Here is an 18883-nt window from a genome sequence, read left to right as displayed (position 1 = left end):
TGTTGCGGCCGCCCTTGTTTTATATTTTGAGCCTACCTTCTAGAATAAATATGTAGTTTTAGAACTTTGTTATTTTCTCAGGACTATCCTGCTGCTCCCCCTTTCTAATAGACTTAGATGAGGAGCTTCATTTTAAGTAACAATCCATCACCCCCATGCCTTATTTACCCAACACCCCATTCATGAACCATGGACTGTCATGAATTTAGCCGCCTTACAAACTGTTTCGGTTTGTGTGGCTCATGCAGTGGTGGAACACTTCCCGCCCCCTCCCAGCACGCTGGAGACGCCAAACTTGAAGGGACCATTTTGACTGCCACAGGCTCAGGAGTGTGTAGAATGTGCAATTCAGTTGGTTTGCTTCATGCCAATCCCTAGTCATAACTCATTGAAGATATTATTTTATTTGTATGAGGTGTGAAACTCAAGCACCCTCATTCCATCGGAAGGATTAATGTGAATATTGTAAGGCCTGGTTTGAGTTTACAGGTGTCTGTGATTTCAGAGCTCTTGCTGCCATCGAGCCTTATCTCATTCCAGGCCTGACAATGAAATGCGGTAATCAGGTACATCCAGAGAGCCTGTGCTCAACTGAATAGTATGATGGGAGGGGGAAAGTAGGCTCAGGAGCGAGCATCTTCCAGAGGAAGCCAAGAGGAAAGCCCACAATATTGTGGTGTCTCTTCTTTTAGAGATTTTTTTTTCCTCCCTCTTTCTTTTTGACACTTCTGAGGATGGATTCGGACAAGAAAACAGTAAACATGCCAAGTTTCTTCAGAGCCTAATTCTTCGCTTGACAACACTCAGGTTTCTGGAAAGCTGAACTCCTCCTCCCCAAATTCTCTGGTGGGGCTCCAGATATTTCCCTAAACTCCTCAGGAACACTATATAAGCAAGCCTAGCTTGCTATTGAACAACCATCCAGATACCACCAAGAAGTCCTACGTACCTCTTCCTTTCTGTGGGATTCCTTGTCCTCAGGGCCAAGCTGTCTGGGGCTAGTTCTGGCCAGGTTACAGATGAGTGCTCTGCTCTCCTCCCCTCATAGGCTCCTGAAGACCTCCTCTGAGCCTCCTTTCAACTATGTGTCCAGCTCTTTCTTTCCCAGGGTTCCATTTCTGATGCTCTCCTCTTCACTCTACACAAGTACTTCTTAACCCAGTCAAGGGAGAGGGTTAGTGCTCACACCCAGGCTCTTGCTGCGTCCGGCCAAGCAAGAGTGACCTAATCAAGGCAGGCAAAGAATGCCTCTCTCTGAACTTCTCCAGTCCTTCTTTCCAAACTTTTAAAATCTGAACCTAATGCTAATAATGTCAAGAGTTCTCGGACTACACTACCCAGAATTCATTGAGGAACTTGCCTCAGAATCTTCTGAAAGGGGTCCAAAGGAAGGGGAAGAGAGAGAGTTCCACTGCCAGGCCTGCACTGGACCGACTAGAACTAGACCACACCATGCTGGACAAGAAGCAGGAACATCCCTGACCCAGACAAGAACAGCCAGTCTTGTACTATATCAGACTGCAGGCAAGATTTTGTAATGCTCTTTGCTCTCTTGGTACACAGGCCACTCTTCAACACGGCGTCCCCTGCAGCCACCTTGTGACCCTTTTCTAGAATGCAACTGGATTTCTTCTTTGTCTCCTTTTTAGATCCAGGTGGATTGCTTTGTTAGCCTGTAGTAGCAGAAAATAGTAAGACTCAAGTAGCACCTTAAAGACTAACAAAATTCGTGACAGGGTAGGAACTTTTGTGAGTAACTATCTGAAGAAATAAAGTCTGAGTTCAGTGGCACCTTTAAGACCAACAGGTTTAATGTGAGTATATGTGAGAACTGAGTGATTTAGTCTATGTAATGAGATAAGAATCCAATATCTCTGTTAAGTCCTGGGGGTTCCATTGTCCTGAGTGTTCTAAAAATTTGTAATTGAGCAATCTCCCGTTCCAGCCTGTTTCTGAAATTCCTTTGCAACGAAACAGCTACTTAGAGGTCACCCACTGCCCTGGGAGGCTGAAATGTTTTCTGAAGAAGTGAGCACTGACTCATGAAAGCTCACACCCTGGCAAAAATTTTGTTAGTCTTTAAAGTGCTTCTGGACCCTTGCTCTTTTCAACTACCTCCTTTTTAGACAACTGCAGGAAAAAAACCTGATACATAAATTACTGCAAGGAAATTGCACCTGCTATTGTCAGGTTGGGGTGAACTTCTCAATCTAACATAGAAAAAGGGGTGGGCTGTTCACAGGGGAGGGAGGGGCGGGGTCCAGTGGCAGCTTTATTCAGCATATGAGCTTTCATGGGCATGCACACCTGACATACATAGAAATGAAAGATAACCACACAAACTTAGAGACAGAGGCTGAACAGCAAATTAGCATGCAACATGATGAAGACGTTTTAAGACATATGGAGACAAAACAGGAACAACAAAATAAGTATATAGAGTCATTTGGATTTAATGAAGGGGGGCAACAGTGAAGCAATAAATCAGTCAGAATAGGAGATAAGTCTGTAAATAATCCTTTCTAATTGTGGGAAGTTAACTGAGACTCCCTTGCGACATCCCACTTGTCTCAAGTATGGGGTGGGGTACAGTACTATGTAGGGAAATATATTTCAGTTTTCATTGCATTACATTACAATACTAGACCAATATATTGTTCTTTAGAGGTGTTATGTCAGAGAAATCCATTCCTATATATTGTATTACATTACAAACGCTATTTCACTATATTATTCCAAAAAAGAAATGCATTAAAATACCACCTAGATCTATGAAAGTGAAAAGACAGCATTGCCCCTTTCAAATATGGTCGCTTCCAAAGTTGTTCTATGCACTTTATTAAAGATGACCCTGTAGCCAGAAAGGGTGCCAGCTACAAACTCGCTTTCCAGGTTTCTGCCATCTTGCCTCTCGGACGCGCCGCATGCTAACGGTCACTGATTCAAACCCAAATGCAAAGGCACATCCTCATAGCTGTGCTGCCCTTATCCAAGATGACTCCCTCCCTTAGCTATTACCCTGTGAGGTAGGTTAGGCTGTGGATGTAGGATGAGTTCAAGGTCACTCTAACCACTATGCCTCTCTGGGTCTCAAGATTGAGTTTGGATTGGAGGCTCTGACCCAGGGAGAAGCTTCAAGCCCCTGCGATTCACCACACGTAAGTTTTGCTGAGACCAGCAAAAAAGCATCTTCCCAAAACTCCCTAACAAAAGCTGGAAGAGCCATCCCTTGTCTCTCTGTTGCTGAACATCAGCCTGGTTGAAGGTCTCCTATGCAAACTAGCACAGTTCACCTGGGCCGACAAGATGAGTTCAGACATCAGAATCGTGGCACAGAATCTGAGTTCCTTTGGCCAGCAGCGTCCTCATATCTGCCCCCTGGAGCCATGCCATCATCAGGCTGAAAACATACTAGGCAGGATAAGAGATACCACTGTCCATCTCTTCCCCCTAAGAAGACGCCCTGTCCCAACTCAGACCTAGAATGAACACAGAGACCTTGTGCACCAGCCTGAAGACATTATAACCAGTGTTCCCTCTAAACTGAGTTAGTGTGAGCTAGCTCACAGTGTTTTAGCCTCCGGCTCACACATTTTTGCTTTCGCTCAGGAAGAATGGCCCCTGAGCGAACTAATTTATGCAGTAGCTCACGAACAAGAATTTTTGTTCACAAGACTCTGCATCTTAGAGGGCGTGCTGGTTCTAACCATGTCAAGCACAGAAACCAAGTAACAGGAAACTGCAGAGGGGTAACATGCACCCGTTCCCAGAATTGTCTCCCTCTATGCTCACGCTCAGAACATTTGGTTCCAGGGATCTGCTAAAAATTAATTCCCTGGGTGCCATTGCAGGCAGCTTTTCTGAATGTTTAGCCCTCCTAAAGAAAATTGTAGCATTTGTTTCTTTATAATTATTTTCCTTATTGAGATGTAAATGGTGCAAACATTTTTGGTTTGGGTAACATTGCTGCAATAGGATCCAAAGGGTCCGTTTCATTTTGCTGTTCAACACCCCAGAGCCTCACGAATTGGTTTCCTCAAAATTAGAGGTTCTAGTCGAGTCTATGAGATTGCAAAGGTTAGACTTAAGAAAAAGCAGGACTCTGTCGGGCCTTTGGAGAATTTGTAGCTCTTATAAGAGCTCAAAGGAGAAGGTGACCTGGCAAAAATAAACCGGAGGGAGCAGTCTGGGGCTGCTGGCCCGGTCCCGATCCCCCTGCATTCTGGTAAACAAGAGTATTTGTGTGTACAAATAAAGATGCTCCATCCAGGGTAACTACAAATCTCTCACTGATTCTCAGAATGCCTTGAAGGGCCATGTAGAATCTTTTTGTCCAAATGCATTTCTCTGCTGCCCCCCTGTGGCCATTTCCTAAAAGGGGCGGGAGGTCCCAAGTGCCAATGATTGCACTGAACTAAAAGGCAGCCTGGCCTCTTTCCAGGGCTGGTGCGTGGAAGTAGGCAATGTAGGCAGTCACCTAGGGCACCACCTGGCCTAGGGGGCACCACTGGGTGTTCCCTCCCTGACGCATAACTCTGGCTCCTGACCGCTATCACCTTGTCCTCTCCCATCACCAAGCTGCCCTCAACAAAGCCAAGCCACCCCCCTCTCCCCGATGTGTAACTTGGCCTTCCACCTCGTCATGTCCTGCCGCCCTCCTTCCTGGCATGGCCGGCAAGTGCTTCTCAGAATTTTTTTTTTTATAACATCACAGTTTTTTTGAAAAAAAAATTAAAATTAAACATCAGTAATTTAAAAATGTGAAAAGTTTCAAGTTTGGCACTCTTCAATTTCCCTATATTTTTTAATAATGGGTGGGGAGTACTAGCGAGTGATTCGCCTAGGGTGCCGGAAAGCCTAGCACCGGCTCTGCCTCGTTCACATCTGGCTGCAGCCCCTCACATCCCTTCATTCAGATCGCCCAACAGCAAGAAAAACCAGCAACTGGACACTCCCTCTCCAGGTTTCTTCTGCCATCTCCAGTCTGTGCAAGCTTTGTCATCCTGGTCATTGTAGATTCCAGCCCAGATGTTTAGGCGCCACAGAATACAGAGGCCTTCCTTTCTCCAAGATGTTTCTATCCCTTAGCTAGGTTTAAAAGTCCTGCTCTGACCCTCCCAGTCCGGAAATCCTCGTAACTTTGGGTACCATTTTTTCGGGAGGGGGGGGGTGAAACAGCAGGAGAAAGGCCAGGATTTTGTCACACTACAATTGGGTGCCAGCACATTATCCCCATCTCCACCAATCAGTGGCAGACTGGCCAAGGTGTCAGCTCGCCCAATGGCAAGTGGGTCCCTGATGAAGTGGCACCCCTTAAACTTTAGACAATATGTTAAAAATGTTAATGACCTTTTAGTAGCTTGAAAAATATAATAGATGTTCCAATAGTACTGTAATGCAACTAAAATTTGCATTGTATTTAGGGTTGCCAGCCTCCAGTCGGGGCCTGGGGATCTTCTGATTTTTACAACTGATCTCCAGGTGGCAGAGATCCACTCCCCTGGAGAAAATGCAATCTGTATTTACATTTAGTATCTACTGTATACTGCCAATAATATGTACAATATATGTACATTGTAATTACTAAAATATATATACATTTATTTTGCAAAAGTTTTAATTGTACCTTTTTTCCACTTACGTATTTTTGCAAATTTTATTTATTTATTGTAAAAATTAAATGGTAGCCTTATAATTGTGGGTGGGCCCCCTATGTCTCCTGGCAACCAATATTTTTAGGCCCAGACCGCCACTGCCACCAATAAAGGCGGAAGCACAAACGTTCTTCATCTATCAATGTAGGTATTAGTTACAAAATGTTTGCCGGCTGCAAAGGAAACTGCAGCCAATGCTGCCGTTTCCATCATCTCACTGCAGTTTCTCCAACCACGAACCCACCGGACGGGATCCTTTTCTAATCCTCTCGTGCCCTCGTGTGGACATATTTAGTACTGCAGAATTTTGTTGTCCACCCATTCTACCTTAACCTGCACTGCTTTGGCTGGAGTCACGGCTTGGTTGCTTCTTTATCTTCTGGACATATGAACAAATGAAGCTGCCTTCTACTGAATCAGACCCTGGGTCCATCAAAGTCAGTATTGTCTTCTCAGACTGGCAGCGGCTCTCCAGGGTCTCGATGAGGATTTTCACACCTGCTTGCCTGGACCCTTTTTAGTTGGAGATGCCGGGGATTGAACCTGGGAGCTTCTGCTTACCAAGCAGATGCTCTACCACTGAGCCAAGTGCAGCAAAATGCCCTAATGGCATCGAGGAAGATCTCCCGTACAAACGGGCACACAACACCCGTGTCCTCAGAATGCCTTCGGGCAGCAGCAGAAACGCGACGCAGAATCTGACAGCTAATAGTGCTTGCGTGTCTGGAATCTTGGCACCCTCAACTTGAAAAGGGATAACAGATCTCCGCACCAAGTAGCCACTTTCTGTCGCCTGGGGGGGGGGGGGGTCAAGTCTAATTCTGAGAGATCGGACTGCAGCCCCCCCCTCCCCGGGAGGTTGGCAGCCACCCTTTCATGCATCGAGACCCTGTCCTGCTCTGTGCCTCCCTTACACAAATCCCCACTCCTGCCCCCCAAAGGCCAGGCTGCGGCACCTCACCCCATGGCAAAAAGCAACATCTCCCCCCTTCCTTGATGTGTGCGGGGAGGACAGCTCTCTCCAGGCCCATAGCCGTATTTTTCATGTGGGGGGGGGGGGGGAGCACAGACAGGATTTTCATGTTGGGGGGCACAGTTTTGTTCAAATATATTATACCTAAAATAATGAATAAAAAATGCAGACAAGTCCTTTATCACACAAAAGACGTTTGAAGGGTTTTTTTTTTTTTTTAAAGGCTAACCATTACCTATATCATGAATACTACTATTCATGTTTCTGGTGTATCCCTAAGACACTAACCATTACAGATATAATGAAGACATGTAAAAAAATGTTTGGTCTGTATCATCCTCCTCCGGTTGGCTGACACAACTGAGACGGTGGGTCCCCCTCCCTTTTTCACACAGACTCCAGATTGAGCCTCCGGCCTTCAAAGCTTGTAGATCAGGATTGTATTTCTTCAGCATGTGTTTATGGCACCATAGAGAGGTTTATTGTATTTGCAAAGCAGCCTCAAACACATGCAAAACATCTCCTGCAAGGTGTGGGGACTGAAAGTGCACCCCCAATGGTTCCAAAGCTTGGTAGGGCGAGCAACCCTCAGGCCCACCCCCTCCCTATGGGGCTGGCTCTCTCCCTCGTTCTTCCTGCCAGCAGCCGCTGTTCTCAGTCCCAGGCAAGGCTTCCCCTTTCTCCCTCCGCCTCTGGGGCTGCAGGCGCAGAGGGTCTTCTCGGGAAGTGACGGAGGGGGCCAGATCCAGCCTCCTCTCGAGGAATCCCTTCCTTTCCACAGAGCTTGCCAAAAACTCCCGGACGGGCACTTGCTGGCTGCGCTTGAGGTCCTTCGTTTCCTCTTCACGGGGCAACAGAAAGTTCATATCCCACACCCGCTTGACGGGCCTTCGACTAGGTAAGGAGCTGGCTGAATGGCCTGGGATCCCCGGGGAGCGCGATCTCGCGCACAGTTACTCCAGAGCAGCCCCCTTGAGCCGCACGAGGCGTGGCGGGCGGCAGCCTGGCTGAAGCGCCTTCTTGGGGAGAGGACTGGAGGAGTTTTGCATTTGTCTGCAGCACCGCAAGGGTTAAAGTGACAGAGCCGTTTGCTAGAGAGGCCGAGCCCGGGCGCGGGGGGTGGGGGGATGGAAAAGAGAAAAGGCTAGTTTGTTCTTTGGCGGGAAGGGAGGTTCGCTTCTGAACTGGGGGAAGAGGACAGGGAAAGCTTCAGGTCAGCAGCAGCCCGGGAAAGCCTTGCAGCCGGATCCCGGAAAGGTCTACTTAGAAGTAAGGCGTTGGGGGATACGTTTTTAGATCTGGCAAGGGAGGAAGGCTGGGGTCTGGTTGCCAACTCCCGGATGGCAAATAGCTGGATGTTTAGGGTGGAGGGTGCATTCTGGGAAAGACCAAGTTTCGGGGCGGGGAACCTGAAATGGAGAGGGGGCCGTGGGGTCCTCCCTCCCTCCAGTGCGGCCATTTCCTCCAGGGGATCTGATCTCTGCCAGCTGGAGGTCAGTTGTAACAACCAGCATAGGCACCAGTATTGCTCCACTATATGGGGGGGTGGGGTGTGAGCATAGTCTGTGTCTTTCAGGACAAGAAAAGTCAATTGTACAAAATTTATGTGGATCAGGGTTTTTGAGCCAAATCTCAAACAAAGCCTCTCTGCTTTTCTCTCCCAATCTCAGCTTCTCCTTCTTCACATGGTCACTTTCCTACTCCTGTCCGTCAGCTGGGTACTTGGACAGAGATCTTACCTAACACTTCAGGGCTATTGGAGGGATACATACATTGGTTAAGGGGTCACCTCTGGGATCTCCACTTTACCTTAAGAATTAGTCCCAGGACAGACTGGGCCAAAGTAATGAGAGGCTAAGCTTACAACAGTCTTAAAGAGCCACTTCATTGTCCCAAAGAACCATAGGAAAAGGAAAGGTCCCCTGTGCAAGCACCAGTCGTTTCCGACTCTGGGGTGACGTTGCTTTCACAGCGTTTTCACAGCAGACTTTTAACGGGGTGGTTTGCCACTGCCTTCCCCAGTCATTTACGCTTTCCCCCCCAGCAAGCTGAGTACTCTTTTTATCGACCTCGGAAGGTTGGAAGGCTGAGTCAACGTCGAGCCAGCTACCTGAAAACCCAGCTTCCACCGGGGATCGAACTCAGGACGTGAGCAGATCTTAGGACTGCAGTACTGCAGCTTTAACACTCTGTGCCACGGGGCTCTTTAAAGAACCATAGAGGGATATCAAAAATAGCTTGGTATGTAATATAGCAAAATTATCATTGTCACCCCAGAGTAAAAAATGACTGGTGCTTGCACAGGGGATTACCTTTTTCTTTTTTTACACAACAAGTCCTTTTGTTCTGATCCACCAGGGCAATTCTCATGGATCTCCTGAGCGTGTGAAGGTTTCTGATGATCAGTGGTGTATCTCCATTTTCTTCTGTTTTTCTTGTGATAAGTTGCTGTCTATGCCTCTCTGTTCCCCCCACCCCAGGAGAAGCCTCTCTTCTCAGCCAAGTGAGTGAAGGCATCGTTTCACAGAAGGGAGATGGAAGAACAGGACCCAGAAGGACCTGGAACTGGCAAGGCAGCAAGCAAAGGCCCCCTTCTCCTGCAAGCTGGGAATGGTGTTGAATTCCAAGAAAGAGCCGTTCCAGAGATCCTGGCTAAGGACATTGTGACCTCAGATATACATTGCCAAAGGTTCCGGCTGTTCCAGTACCACATGGCTGATGGGCCCCGGGAAGTTTGCAGCCAGCTCCATGGACTTTGCAACCACTGGCTGAAGCCAGAGAGGCATACCAAAGAGCAGATCCTGGATCTGGTGATCCTGGAGCAGTTCCTGGCCATCCTGCCCCCGGAGATGCAGTGCTGGGTCCAAGGGTGTGGGCCAGAGACCAGTTCCCAGGCAGTGGCCCTGGCTGAAGGTTTCTTTCTGAGTCAGGCAGAGGGGAAGAGGCAGGCAAAACAGGTGAGGGGCATTTTCCAGGCATGTTCAATTCAAGCAACAAGATCTGATCTTTTCCTAAACTTTTTCCTGACAGAACTTTTCCCCAAGTGTTAATCATTCAAATGGGAGATAGAATAGCCCCCTTCAGCAGCCTCTTCTACTATAGAATTTCTTATCCCTCCAGATAATTTGCCAGGTCTGCTCATAGGTAACTGAATAGTCTGGGAGTGGGGCAGGATCCATTGATTGGTCTGTTTATTCCATCTCTTACCCCTCTCCCTCACTGCTGTTTTAGATGTGGGAGCCATCCATGAAGACAGAAGATGCATTCCCTCAAGTGGAAGGAACTTTCTTAGAGCAAGGGCAGAGTGCTCAAACCATGGATCATGCCCAAGGTGCCCTCTCCTGTGGTAAGGTCTCATTGTGCCGGGATGCGATTGAGGCACACTATAAACGCTGTGGTTAGAGAGTTCAAGGCAAGAAAAACTATTCCTTCACACAACACAGGAATTAATTTTTGGCACTCCGTCCACTAATTGTGATGCCTTTCAAAGGGGTTTAGATAAATTCATGGAGGGCAATTCCTCACATTAATTAAAATATTCCTATTTCATCTTCCTTCCCTAAGAGGAACTCAAGATGGCTCAAAAAAAGACATGGTAGACAAACCTGGGCAGAGCTATTCAGCCTAGTTAATAAATGGTGCCTCCACCTTCCAGGGCAGCAGAGCTGAAAATTCCTTTCTAGGGGTCAATAATAATGGAAAGATTTGGCTTCTTTTCTAGGGGGATTTGGTTACCCAATGTGGGAAACAGGATGCTGGAACAGGAATGGCAGGCTGTGGACTGCTACCCCCAGGAGGTTTTGAGAGGACCTTGGGGCATGCTGACATTCCATCTTGCTGAAAAAACAAATTGTAATATTAGCATGACAACACATTCTCTAAAAACGCAGTCGTGCTTCAATCACATCTCGGTTTTGGGATAGTGAGACGTCATTTCCAATCCCTTCTTTTTTCTCCTTCCAGCCCAGACTCGATCTCCGGGGAGGGCCCAGCTGGAAGGAGAATGGCATGCCTGGACTTTTGGACTGATCCACCTGGCGGGGGGGGGGGCAGTTCGATTTGTGGTTTATGTTATTCCCCACTGGAGAACCGTAGACTATTTCAAATTTTTAGCTGCCTTACAAACTGGTTCAGCTTGTGTGGTTCAGTAGGTGGTAGAATACTTCACACACACACACCCCGGCATGCTGGAGACACCAAAGTTCTACAAGATCTCCAGTTCAGTTTTCTCTGCCTGCCCTCCTCGTTTAGTGGGGATTTAGGTCCAAGATCACCTCCCAAGGAAAGTGCTTTCTGGGGACATGGCTACCAGTTAGCACTTTCCTGGGGTCACCTTCTTTGGGGGAGGAGGTCAGAACTTGGACCTTTCCAGTACAGATCTCACTGAATTTTGCCTTTATCTACCTCTATCTTCCAGTGTGTTCACAACTCCTCCCAATTTCTTCAATGAGACATCCACAAATTTAACGAGGTCCCCCCACCCCCAGATCATTTATTAAAATGTTCGACATTGTGGCACCCCAGTGTATACTTCACTCCAAAAAGATGAAATGCCATTGACAGCTACTCTTACAGTGTGGCTCGCTAGCCAGTTCCCAATCCAACTGAGTTCAGTCCACAGTTCTTTAGTTTAACCATCAAAATATCATGGGAAACCTGTCAGAAGCTTTACTGAAATCCAGGTAGGCAATGTCGACTATCACCAAGTTGTCTGCTCACAGACTGATCTCTTCAAAATCTGCTTCAGTATCCTCCCTGGGACAGAGGTCAGGCTGACTGGCCTGTAGTTCCCTGGGTCATCCTTCCTCTTTTTGAAGAGTAGGATAACATTTGCCTCCTCCAGTCTTGTGGCAGGCACATCTCTCATCCTCCATTGGAAACTCCAGGGCAACCAGTCAGCTCCAAGCTCCATTTTGATTGGTTCTCATGATCCAATAGAAAGCCAGCTTTTTGAACCCCGACATGCGCACAGGCTTCTCTTCTGCCCAGTTTTGATCCTTTCTCTTCTGAGCCTTTCCTTATCAGCTTGACAGAAATCAGTTGTGTTGGTTACATTTGCTGAACCACTGAGCGCTTCAGGTGATTCTTCTCTGGTGGCACCTGTGGAGCTGGGGAAGGCCATGTAGTATCGTGGTCAGTGGCAGGGGAGAGGAGCTGGGAGAGCCACATTTGAACACCTGACTGTGCTATGAAGCTTGTGGGATGAGAGTAGGCAAGCCACCCTCTTAGCCTGGCCTACCTCAAAGGGTTGCTGGAAGGGCAACATGGAGTAGCTGAGACCTGCACACATCCCCCTCAGTTCCTTGGAGGAAGGATGGGATTTAAAAGGACTAAAAAATAAATAAAACTCACTTTCAAAGCCACAGCACTGTGGTGCCGTGGGACAGGGTGTGGTTCTGATGGAAGACCAGTATTCATTTTAGGATCATCCTGTCCCACGCAGTCGATTCACCAGTAGGCAGTTCCTTCTAGCAGACGACCTCATGGAGGACGTCCACCTTGGGAAGTCCTCTGAGCCCCAAGGACCCACCTCAACCCCAAATGCATTTTCTGTAAACCCTCCCCCACTACTTTTTGCCTGCCACATTTTTGGCAAGTCACCTAGAGCTGCCAGCTTCTGGGCAGGAAATACCTGAAGATTTGGGGGGTGGGTCATAAGCATGCAAAGGGTTAGAGTATCCTGCCATGGAGTCCACCGGGCAAAGCAGCCATTTTCTGCAGGGGAACTGATCTCTCTCAGCTGAAGATCAGCTTGAATTCTGGGAGATCTCCAAGGCCCCCTGGGAGGTTGGCACCCTTACCTGAACCTCCTCTTCAAGCCTCACAGCTCGCTCTTCTCTGCTTTGCAGCTCCTTGCTCTAAGTCCCCTCTGGGGAAAAGACCTCTGTACAGGGAAGCCATGCCAAAGGTGTGCATTGCCAACGTTGGGATAAGGCATGAATCAAAATACTGAACATCAATACACTGTTTTCACACCTGTCCTTCTACTTGCCCAGGCCAGGGTTGTGGCCGTCTCCCAAGCCAGAGAGGGCGGGGATGAGAGATGGCCAGAAAGTCTCTTTAAGTGGCCAGATCTTAAAATCTCTGTTGCCCAACCTTTACAACACACCCTTCCCCCCTGGATGGGATTCCAAACATCCACTCTGACTGTGATCTGGTTAGGATCCATCACCCTTATACTAGTTCAGATTGTGGGATTTGATCTTGACCATTAATCCTTTTACACGTTTATACTTTTGCTTGGATATCTTACCTTCTCCATATAAGAATTCCCCTCTCCCCTTCTCCCCCCCCCCAAAAAAAACCAGAAAAATAAGAGAGACTTTGGTGGAGACCGACAGTGGCCTTGCCTCCAAAGAAAAGCTGGAGAGTTTCTCAAGAGGATCCCAAAAGCATGTTTCCTTCCAAAATAAGCTGGCTGAGAGTGGTTATCTTCAAGGTTATGTCAAGGGAACTGGCAAAAAACAGCCATTGGTGATTTCTCCTTCACTTCTAAGCAGCTGTTAGTTTGGTAGAATTATAAAGCCCACTGGGTGAGGGGGGATGGGAGGGTCTTCTAGGGCCTGGAATCTGGAGGCTCAGGAGCGACATCTGGGCAAGAGTTCAGCTGTGGCTCATGAGGGGCTGTTGTATCCTTAAATACTGGATATTCTGAGGAGGGGGAGTGATAGTTAAGGTCAGCCGTACTGGATGAGGCCAAAGGGCCATCACTCCTTTCCTACAGCAGTCACATTGATGCCTTTGGATTCTACCTGCCCTCCCAGTTGCTGACGGGATTCCTCTTTCTATTCACCTTTAAAGCCCTATATGGCCGAGGACCTGCCTACCTTAGGGACCCTTTCTTCCCATACATTCCTCAGAGGGTACTGCGATCTGGCTCTCAAAATCTTTTGGCAGTCCCCAGGCCGAGGGAGGCCAAATTGAAAGTCACCAGGGAAAGGGCCTTCTCGTTTACAGCTACCCACTGGTGGAACCAGCTGCCAGAGGAGGTGCAGGCCTTGCGGAGCCTTACCCAGTTCCACAGGGCCTGCAAGACTACCCTCTTCCAGCTGGCTTTTGCCTATTATGTCATTTACTGTAGAAGAAAGCCGTAACCACGGAATAACTGTAAGATGGACAACACCGAGATTTTAGCACCAAACTAATCTGTTGGTTTTAATTAGTTGGCTTTAATGTAAGATAATAATATGTATTTATGATTTCTAAATTGTTTTGTTTACATCTTGTTTTAACTGTTGAAATGTAGCATATTATGTTATGCCATTTGAGCCACGCTGAACCTGCTTCGGCGGGGAGGGTGGGATACAAATAAAATATTATTATTATTATTCCAGCAGAAGATGATCAGAAGTGTGAGGAGAGTGAGGAACTTCATCAGCAATCACCAGATAAAGTTCAAAAGGAAGACGTGAAAGGAAACTTCTGTCATCAAGGCAAACCAAAGAGTCAGAAAGGCAGCCAAGGGGGGGATTTCCAAAAAGTCATTCACATGGAGAAAGAAACATACGAGTGCTATGGAATGAACTTTTCAGATCAAACCCAATATAATGTCCATTTCCATGGAAAGAAATTCAGTTTGAATGACACTCTTGAAAACCATCCAAAACCTCACAAAGTGGAAAAACCTTTTGAATACTTAGAAGGTAAAAAGAAATTTAGTAGGCATGGCCATCTTCTACATCACCAAAGAACCCACACAGGGGGGAAACCTTTTGGAGACTCAGAGTGTGGAAAGAGATTTAATCAGCTTGGACAACTTCAGCAGCATCAAAGCACCCACAAAGGGGAGAAACCTTTTGAGTGCTCAGAGTGTGGGAAGAGATTCAGTTGGAATAGCAATCTTCAAAAGCATCAAAGAACCCACACAGGGGAGAAACCTTTTGAGTGCTTGGCGTGTGGGAAAAAATTCAGTAACAGTGGCAATCTTCAGCAGCATCAAAGAACCCACACGGGAGAGAAACCTTTTGAGTGCTCGGAGTGTGGGAAAAAATTCAATTACAGTAGCAATCTTCGAGAGCATCAAAGAACCCACACGGGAGAGAAACCTTTTGAGTGTTTGGTGTGTGGAAAGAGATTCAGTCAGAGTAGCAGTCTTCAAGTGCATCAAAGAACCCATACAGGGGAGAAACCTTTTGAGTGCTCAGAGTGTGGGAAGAGATTTAGTCTTCTTTGCAATCTTCAAGTGCATCAAAGAACCCACACAGGGGAGAAACCTTTCGAGTGCTTGGTGTGTGGAAAGAGATTCAATGACAGTAGCAAGCTTCAACTGCACGAAAGAACCCACACAGGGGAGAAAACTTTTGAATGCTCAGAATGTGGGAAGAGATTCAGTCAGAGTTGCAATCTTCAACAGCATCAAAGAACTCACACAGCGGAGAAACCTTTCCAGTGCTCAGAGTGTGGGAAGAGATTCAGTGACAGTAGCAAGCTTAAGCATCATCACAGAACCCACACAGGGGAGAAACCTTTTGAGTGCTCAGAGTGTGGAAGAAGATTTAGTCTTCTTGGCAATCTTCAGGTGCATCGAAGAATCCACACAGGGGAGAAACCTTTTGAGTGCTCACAGTGTGGGAAGAGGTTCAGTTCCAATGGCAATCTTCAAAAACATCAAAGAACCCATACAGGGGAGAAACCTTTTGAGTGCTCAGAGTGTGGGAAGAGATTTAGTCAGAGTATCCATCTTCAACATCATCAAAGAACCCACATGGGAGAAACTTTGTAAGTGTTCAGACTGGAAGAAATTTAGAGAGCAATCCTAAGCCGGTCTACTCTGAATTCTACTAAGTTCTATTCAATAGGGCTTACTCCCAGGAAAGTGCTCTTAGGATTGCACTGTCAATCAACTTGGCAATTTTTAGCCGCATCAAGGAAGCCAGTCTTCAGCAGCATCAAAGAATCCACACAGAGGAGAAACCTTTTGAGTGCTCAGACTGGAAAGTGAAGAGATTCATACAGCATGGCAGTCTTCGAAAGCATCAACGAACCCACACAAGTAGAAGCCATTGAAGTATTTAGTCTGTGAAAATAAGTTTTCTCTTATTTCACACATAAAAGACAATCACAGACTATACAAAGCAGTGGAAAGATGTCAAGTGTTTTTTTTTTTTTAAAAATGTCAAAAACATTTGGGTAAGCTTGGAGACTATTTAAAATTACAGTCCTAGAGGCTCAGATAAAAATATTTACTGCAGGTTAGGAAAGCCACACATAGGTATAGAAAAAGGCATGCATGATTAATAAATAAAATAATGAAATCTGTAAAGGGTAAGAAAGATTCCTTTAAGTGTTGGAAAGCTAGTCTGAGTGAGGCTAATAAAAAGGAGCACAGGCTGTGATAAGTAAAATGCAAGTCTGTGATTAGGCAGGCAAAAGGGGTTCATGAGCATATTGCAAAAAACCAAGACCAACAATAAAAATTTCTTCAAATACATTAGAAGCAGGAAACCTGCCAGGCAGTGGGGCCCTGCCAAGGAGTAAAAGGATTACTGAAGGATGACAGGGAAATGGCTGAGAAGCTGAATGCATTTTTTGCCTCTGTCTTTAGTGTGGAAGATGAGACGTGCTTGCCCACTCCAGAACCACTGATTTTGGGAGGGGTGTTGAAAGATCTAGGTCAGACTGAGGTGATGAGAGAGGAGGTCCAATGACTGAAAGAAAATTTAAAAATCAATAAATCACCGGGCCATCTGGGTTGGCAATCTCGAGGTACTCCCCCGCCCCGCTTCAAGGTCATAAGAAGGGGGGGTAGGAAAATGGCTGCTGAGCACTCCATTATTCCCTATGGAGACCAATTCCCATAGGATATAACGGAGAATTAGTCAGGTTCAGGGGAAGCTGTTTTTTGAGGTAAAAGCACCAAATTTGCAGTATAGCATCCGATGCCTCTCCTCAAAAGATCTTCCAATTTTCAAAAAGATTGGACCAGGGGGTCCAATTCTGTGAGCCACTAAAGAAGGTGCCCCTATCCATTATTTCCAGTGGAGGGAAGGCATTTAAAAGGTGTGTGGTCCTTTTAAATGTGATGGCCAAAACTCCCTTTGGAGTTCAATCATGCTTGTCACAAGCTTGCTCCTGGCTCCGCTCCTAAAGTCCCCAGATATTTCTTGAGTTGGACTTTGCAACCCTAGGTGGCTGTCAGCCTCCCAGTGGGGCCTGCAGTCTGATCTCCCAGAGTTAGACCTGTTCCCCAGGTGACAGAAAATGGCTACTTGGTCCAGAGATCTGTTATCCTGGCTGCAAAGTATCTTTGCAACTCGAGGGTGTTGAGATTCCAGACATGCAAGCATGCACTGTTGGCTGGCAAAATGAGCATACATTCTGGGTCACATTTCTGCTGCTGCCAGAATGTATCCTGAGGACATGGGTGCTGTGTGTGCCCATTTGCTTGGGAGACCTTCCTTGATGCCATTAGGGCAGGGGTGTCAAACATGCAGCCCAGGGGCCAAATCAGGCCCTTGGAGGGCTTCTATCAGGCCCTTGAGCAACTGGCTGTCATCTGTTTCCTTCTCCCTCTCTCTTGCTTCCTTCTGCATCACAGCTTGCTTTGCTAGGCTTGCTCAATTGCACAAGAGCTACAGAGCAAAGTCTCTTTTTTCTCCAGTGGCTGAGGCTCCTCCCTTGGGGAGGAAGGGGGGGAAACAGAGGTTGCTTTGCCAAGCTCTCTCAATCACACGCAGAGCTACTGAGCCAAGCCTCTCTTCCTTCTATTGGCTGAGGCTCCTCCCCTCCTGGTCTCCTGGGGAAGGAAGGAAAGAGCCAGAGCTTCCTTTGCCCACTTCCCTGGATCCCATGGGAGAAATACAAAGAAAGCAACAAGTGCTAATGTTTTAAACATGTTTTAAGGGTTTTTTTAAAAAAAAATAATTGTGTTTGTCTGTGTCCTTTATAAAGTTTATATCTCTGCTGCCTAATTTTAAATAGGTACACATGGCCCAGTCCAACATGGCTCGGCCCAACAAGGCTTCATTTATTTCAGATCCGGCCCTCATAACAAATGAGTCTGACACCCCTGGATTAGGCCATTTTCCTGTGTACTTGGTCCAAGAAGCTACTGAGCAAGGGCTCCATTCCAAAGCAGGGCAGGCTAAGGTAAAATGGGTTGACAAGAAGGTTCTGCAGTACTCAGTATGTCCACATGAGGGCAGCAAAGGATTAAAAAAGGATCCCTTGCTGGAGAAATTGTAGTGAATGGTGATACCAGGGGTGTGGCCTAATATGCAAATTAGTTCCTCTTGGGTTTTTCCCTACCAAAAAAAGGCCCTGAAAATGTATAAACCTTGACTGGTTTTGTGGAGGGTGAAACGTTCTGGATTGTTGTCTAGTAGAAATGCCATGTTTGGAATTAGTCTCTCATAGACCTGTGCTGTAATGATCCAAGGAACTCTGAGAGGGAGTGTGTAGAGGGAAGCAGGGCACGAGACATTCTGCATTGTGTGGCCTCTAAGCTGGGGGCAGGCTTCTCCAGGCAAGGTGGAAGTGACAAGTTAACTCCCTTGAACTTTCCTGCAAGCAGGAAACAAGATCTGTTATCCTGTAAAGCAGGGCTTTTTTGGTAGAAAAGGCCCAGCAGGAACTCATTTGCATATTAGACCACACACCCCTGATGTCACCATTGTTTCACATGGGACTTTTCTGTAGAAAAAGCCCAGCAGGAATTCATTTGCGTATTAGGCCACACACCCTGACACTGAGCTGGCCGGAACTGCGTTCCTGCTCAAAAAAAAACCCCTGCTGCAAAGTATTGTTTCAAGGCAATGGTGCCATGATTTCAAACATGCATTAGCAGAAGTGCTCTTTTTGCATAGGAAAGCAAGCAAAGCAAAGCAAAGCAAATTTTATTTTTATATCCCGCCCTCCCCCACCAGAAGGCGGGCTCAGGGCGGCTCACAGACATGACAAGCATGATTCGGTTAAAATAGACAGCAATGGTTTAAATAATACAATTACATGAATTAATAAAGTTTAAAAATATAAAAATAAGAGAATAGGAGATTAAAAGATATAAAAATATAAAGTAGGTAGAAATAGGTGCTATATTTCTGTCGGTCATAGTTTACATATTGTCATACATCAGTTCCAATTTCAACATAAAGTGGCTAAAATTACGATAGTTAGTCAGTTTGGTCAGGTCCTGTTCCAAATGAGAGCTGAAAAAGATGGGTTTTGCAAGCCCTGCGGAACTGATTCAGATCCCGCAGGGCTCGCACCATCTCTGGGAGTTGGTTCCACCAACGAGGGGCCATTAGTGAAAAGGCTT

At 46.7% G+C, this 18883-nt stretch overlaps 1 protein-coding gene across 1 annotated transcript; it reads left to right on the top strand.

The window, feature by feature from the left end:
- Positions 1-7333: 7333 nt before the first annotated feature.
- On the top strand, positions 7334-15695 carry LOC132584618 (zinc finger protein 883-like). The gene is made up of 4 exons (XM_060256523.1): positions 7334-7525; positions 9108-9584; positions 9859-9973; positions 13962-15695. The coding sequence occupies exons 2-4, from the start codon at positions 9162-9164 to the stop codon at positions 15347-15349; spliced, it is 1926 nt and encodes a 641-aa protein (XP_060112506.1). The 5' UTR covers positions 7334-7525; positions 9108-9161; the 3' UTR covers positions 15350-15695.
- The last annotated feature ends 3188 nt before the right edge of the window (positions 15696-18883 follow it).

The sequence above is a fragment of the Heteronotia binoei genome, chromosome 15, assembly GCF_032191835.1.
Source record: "Heteronotia binoei isolate CCM8104 ecotype False Entrance Well chromosome 15, APGP_CSIRO_Hbin_v1, whole genome shotgun sequence".
Taxonomy (NCBI): Eukaryota; Metazoa; Chordata; class Lepidosauria; order Squamata; family Gekkonidae; genus Heteronotia; species Heteronotia binoei.
This window is presented reverse-complemented; position numbering and strand designations above follow the sequence as displayed.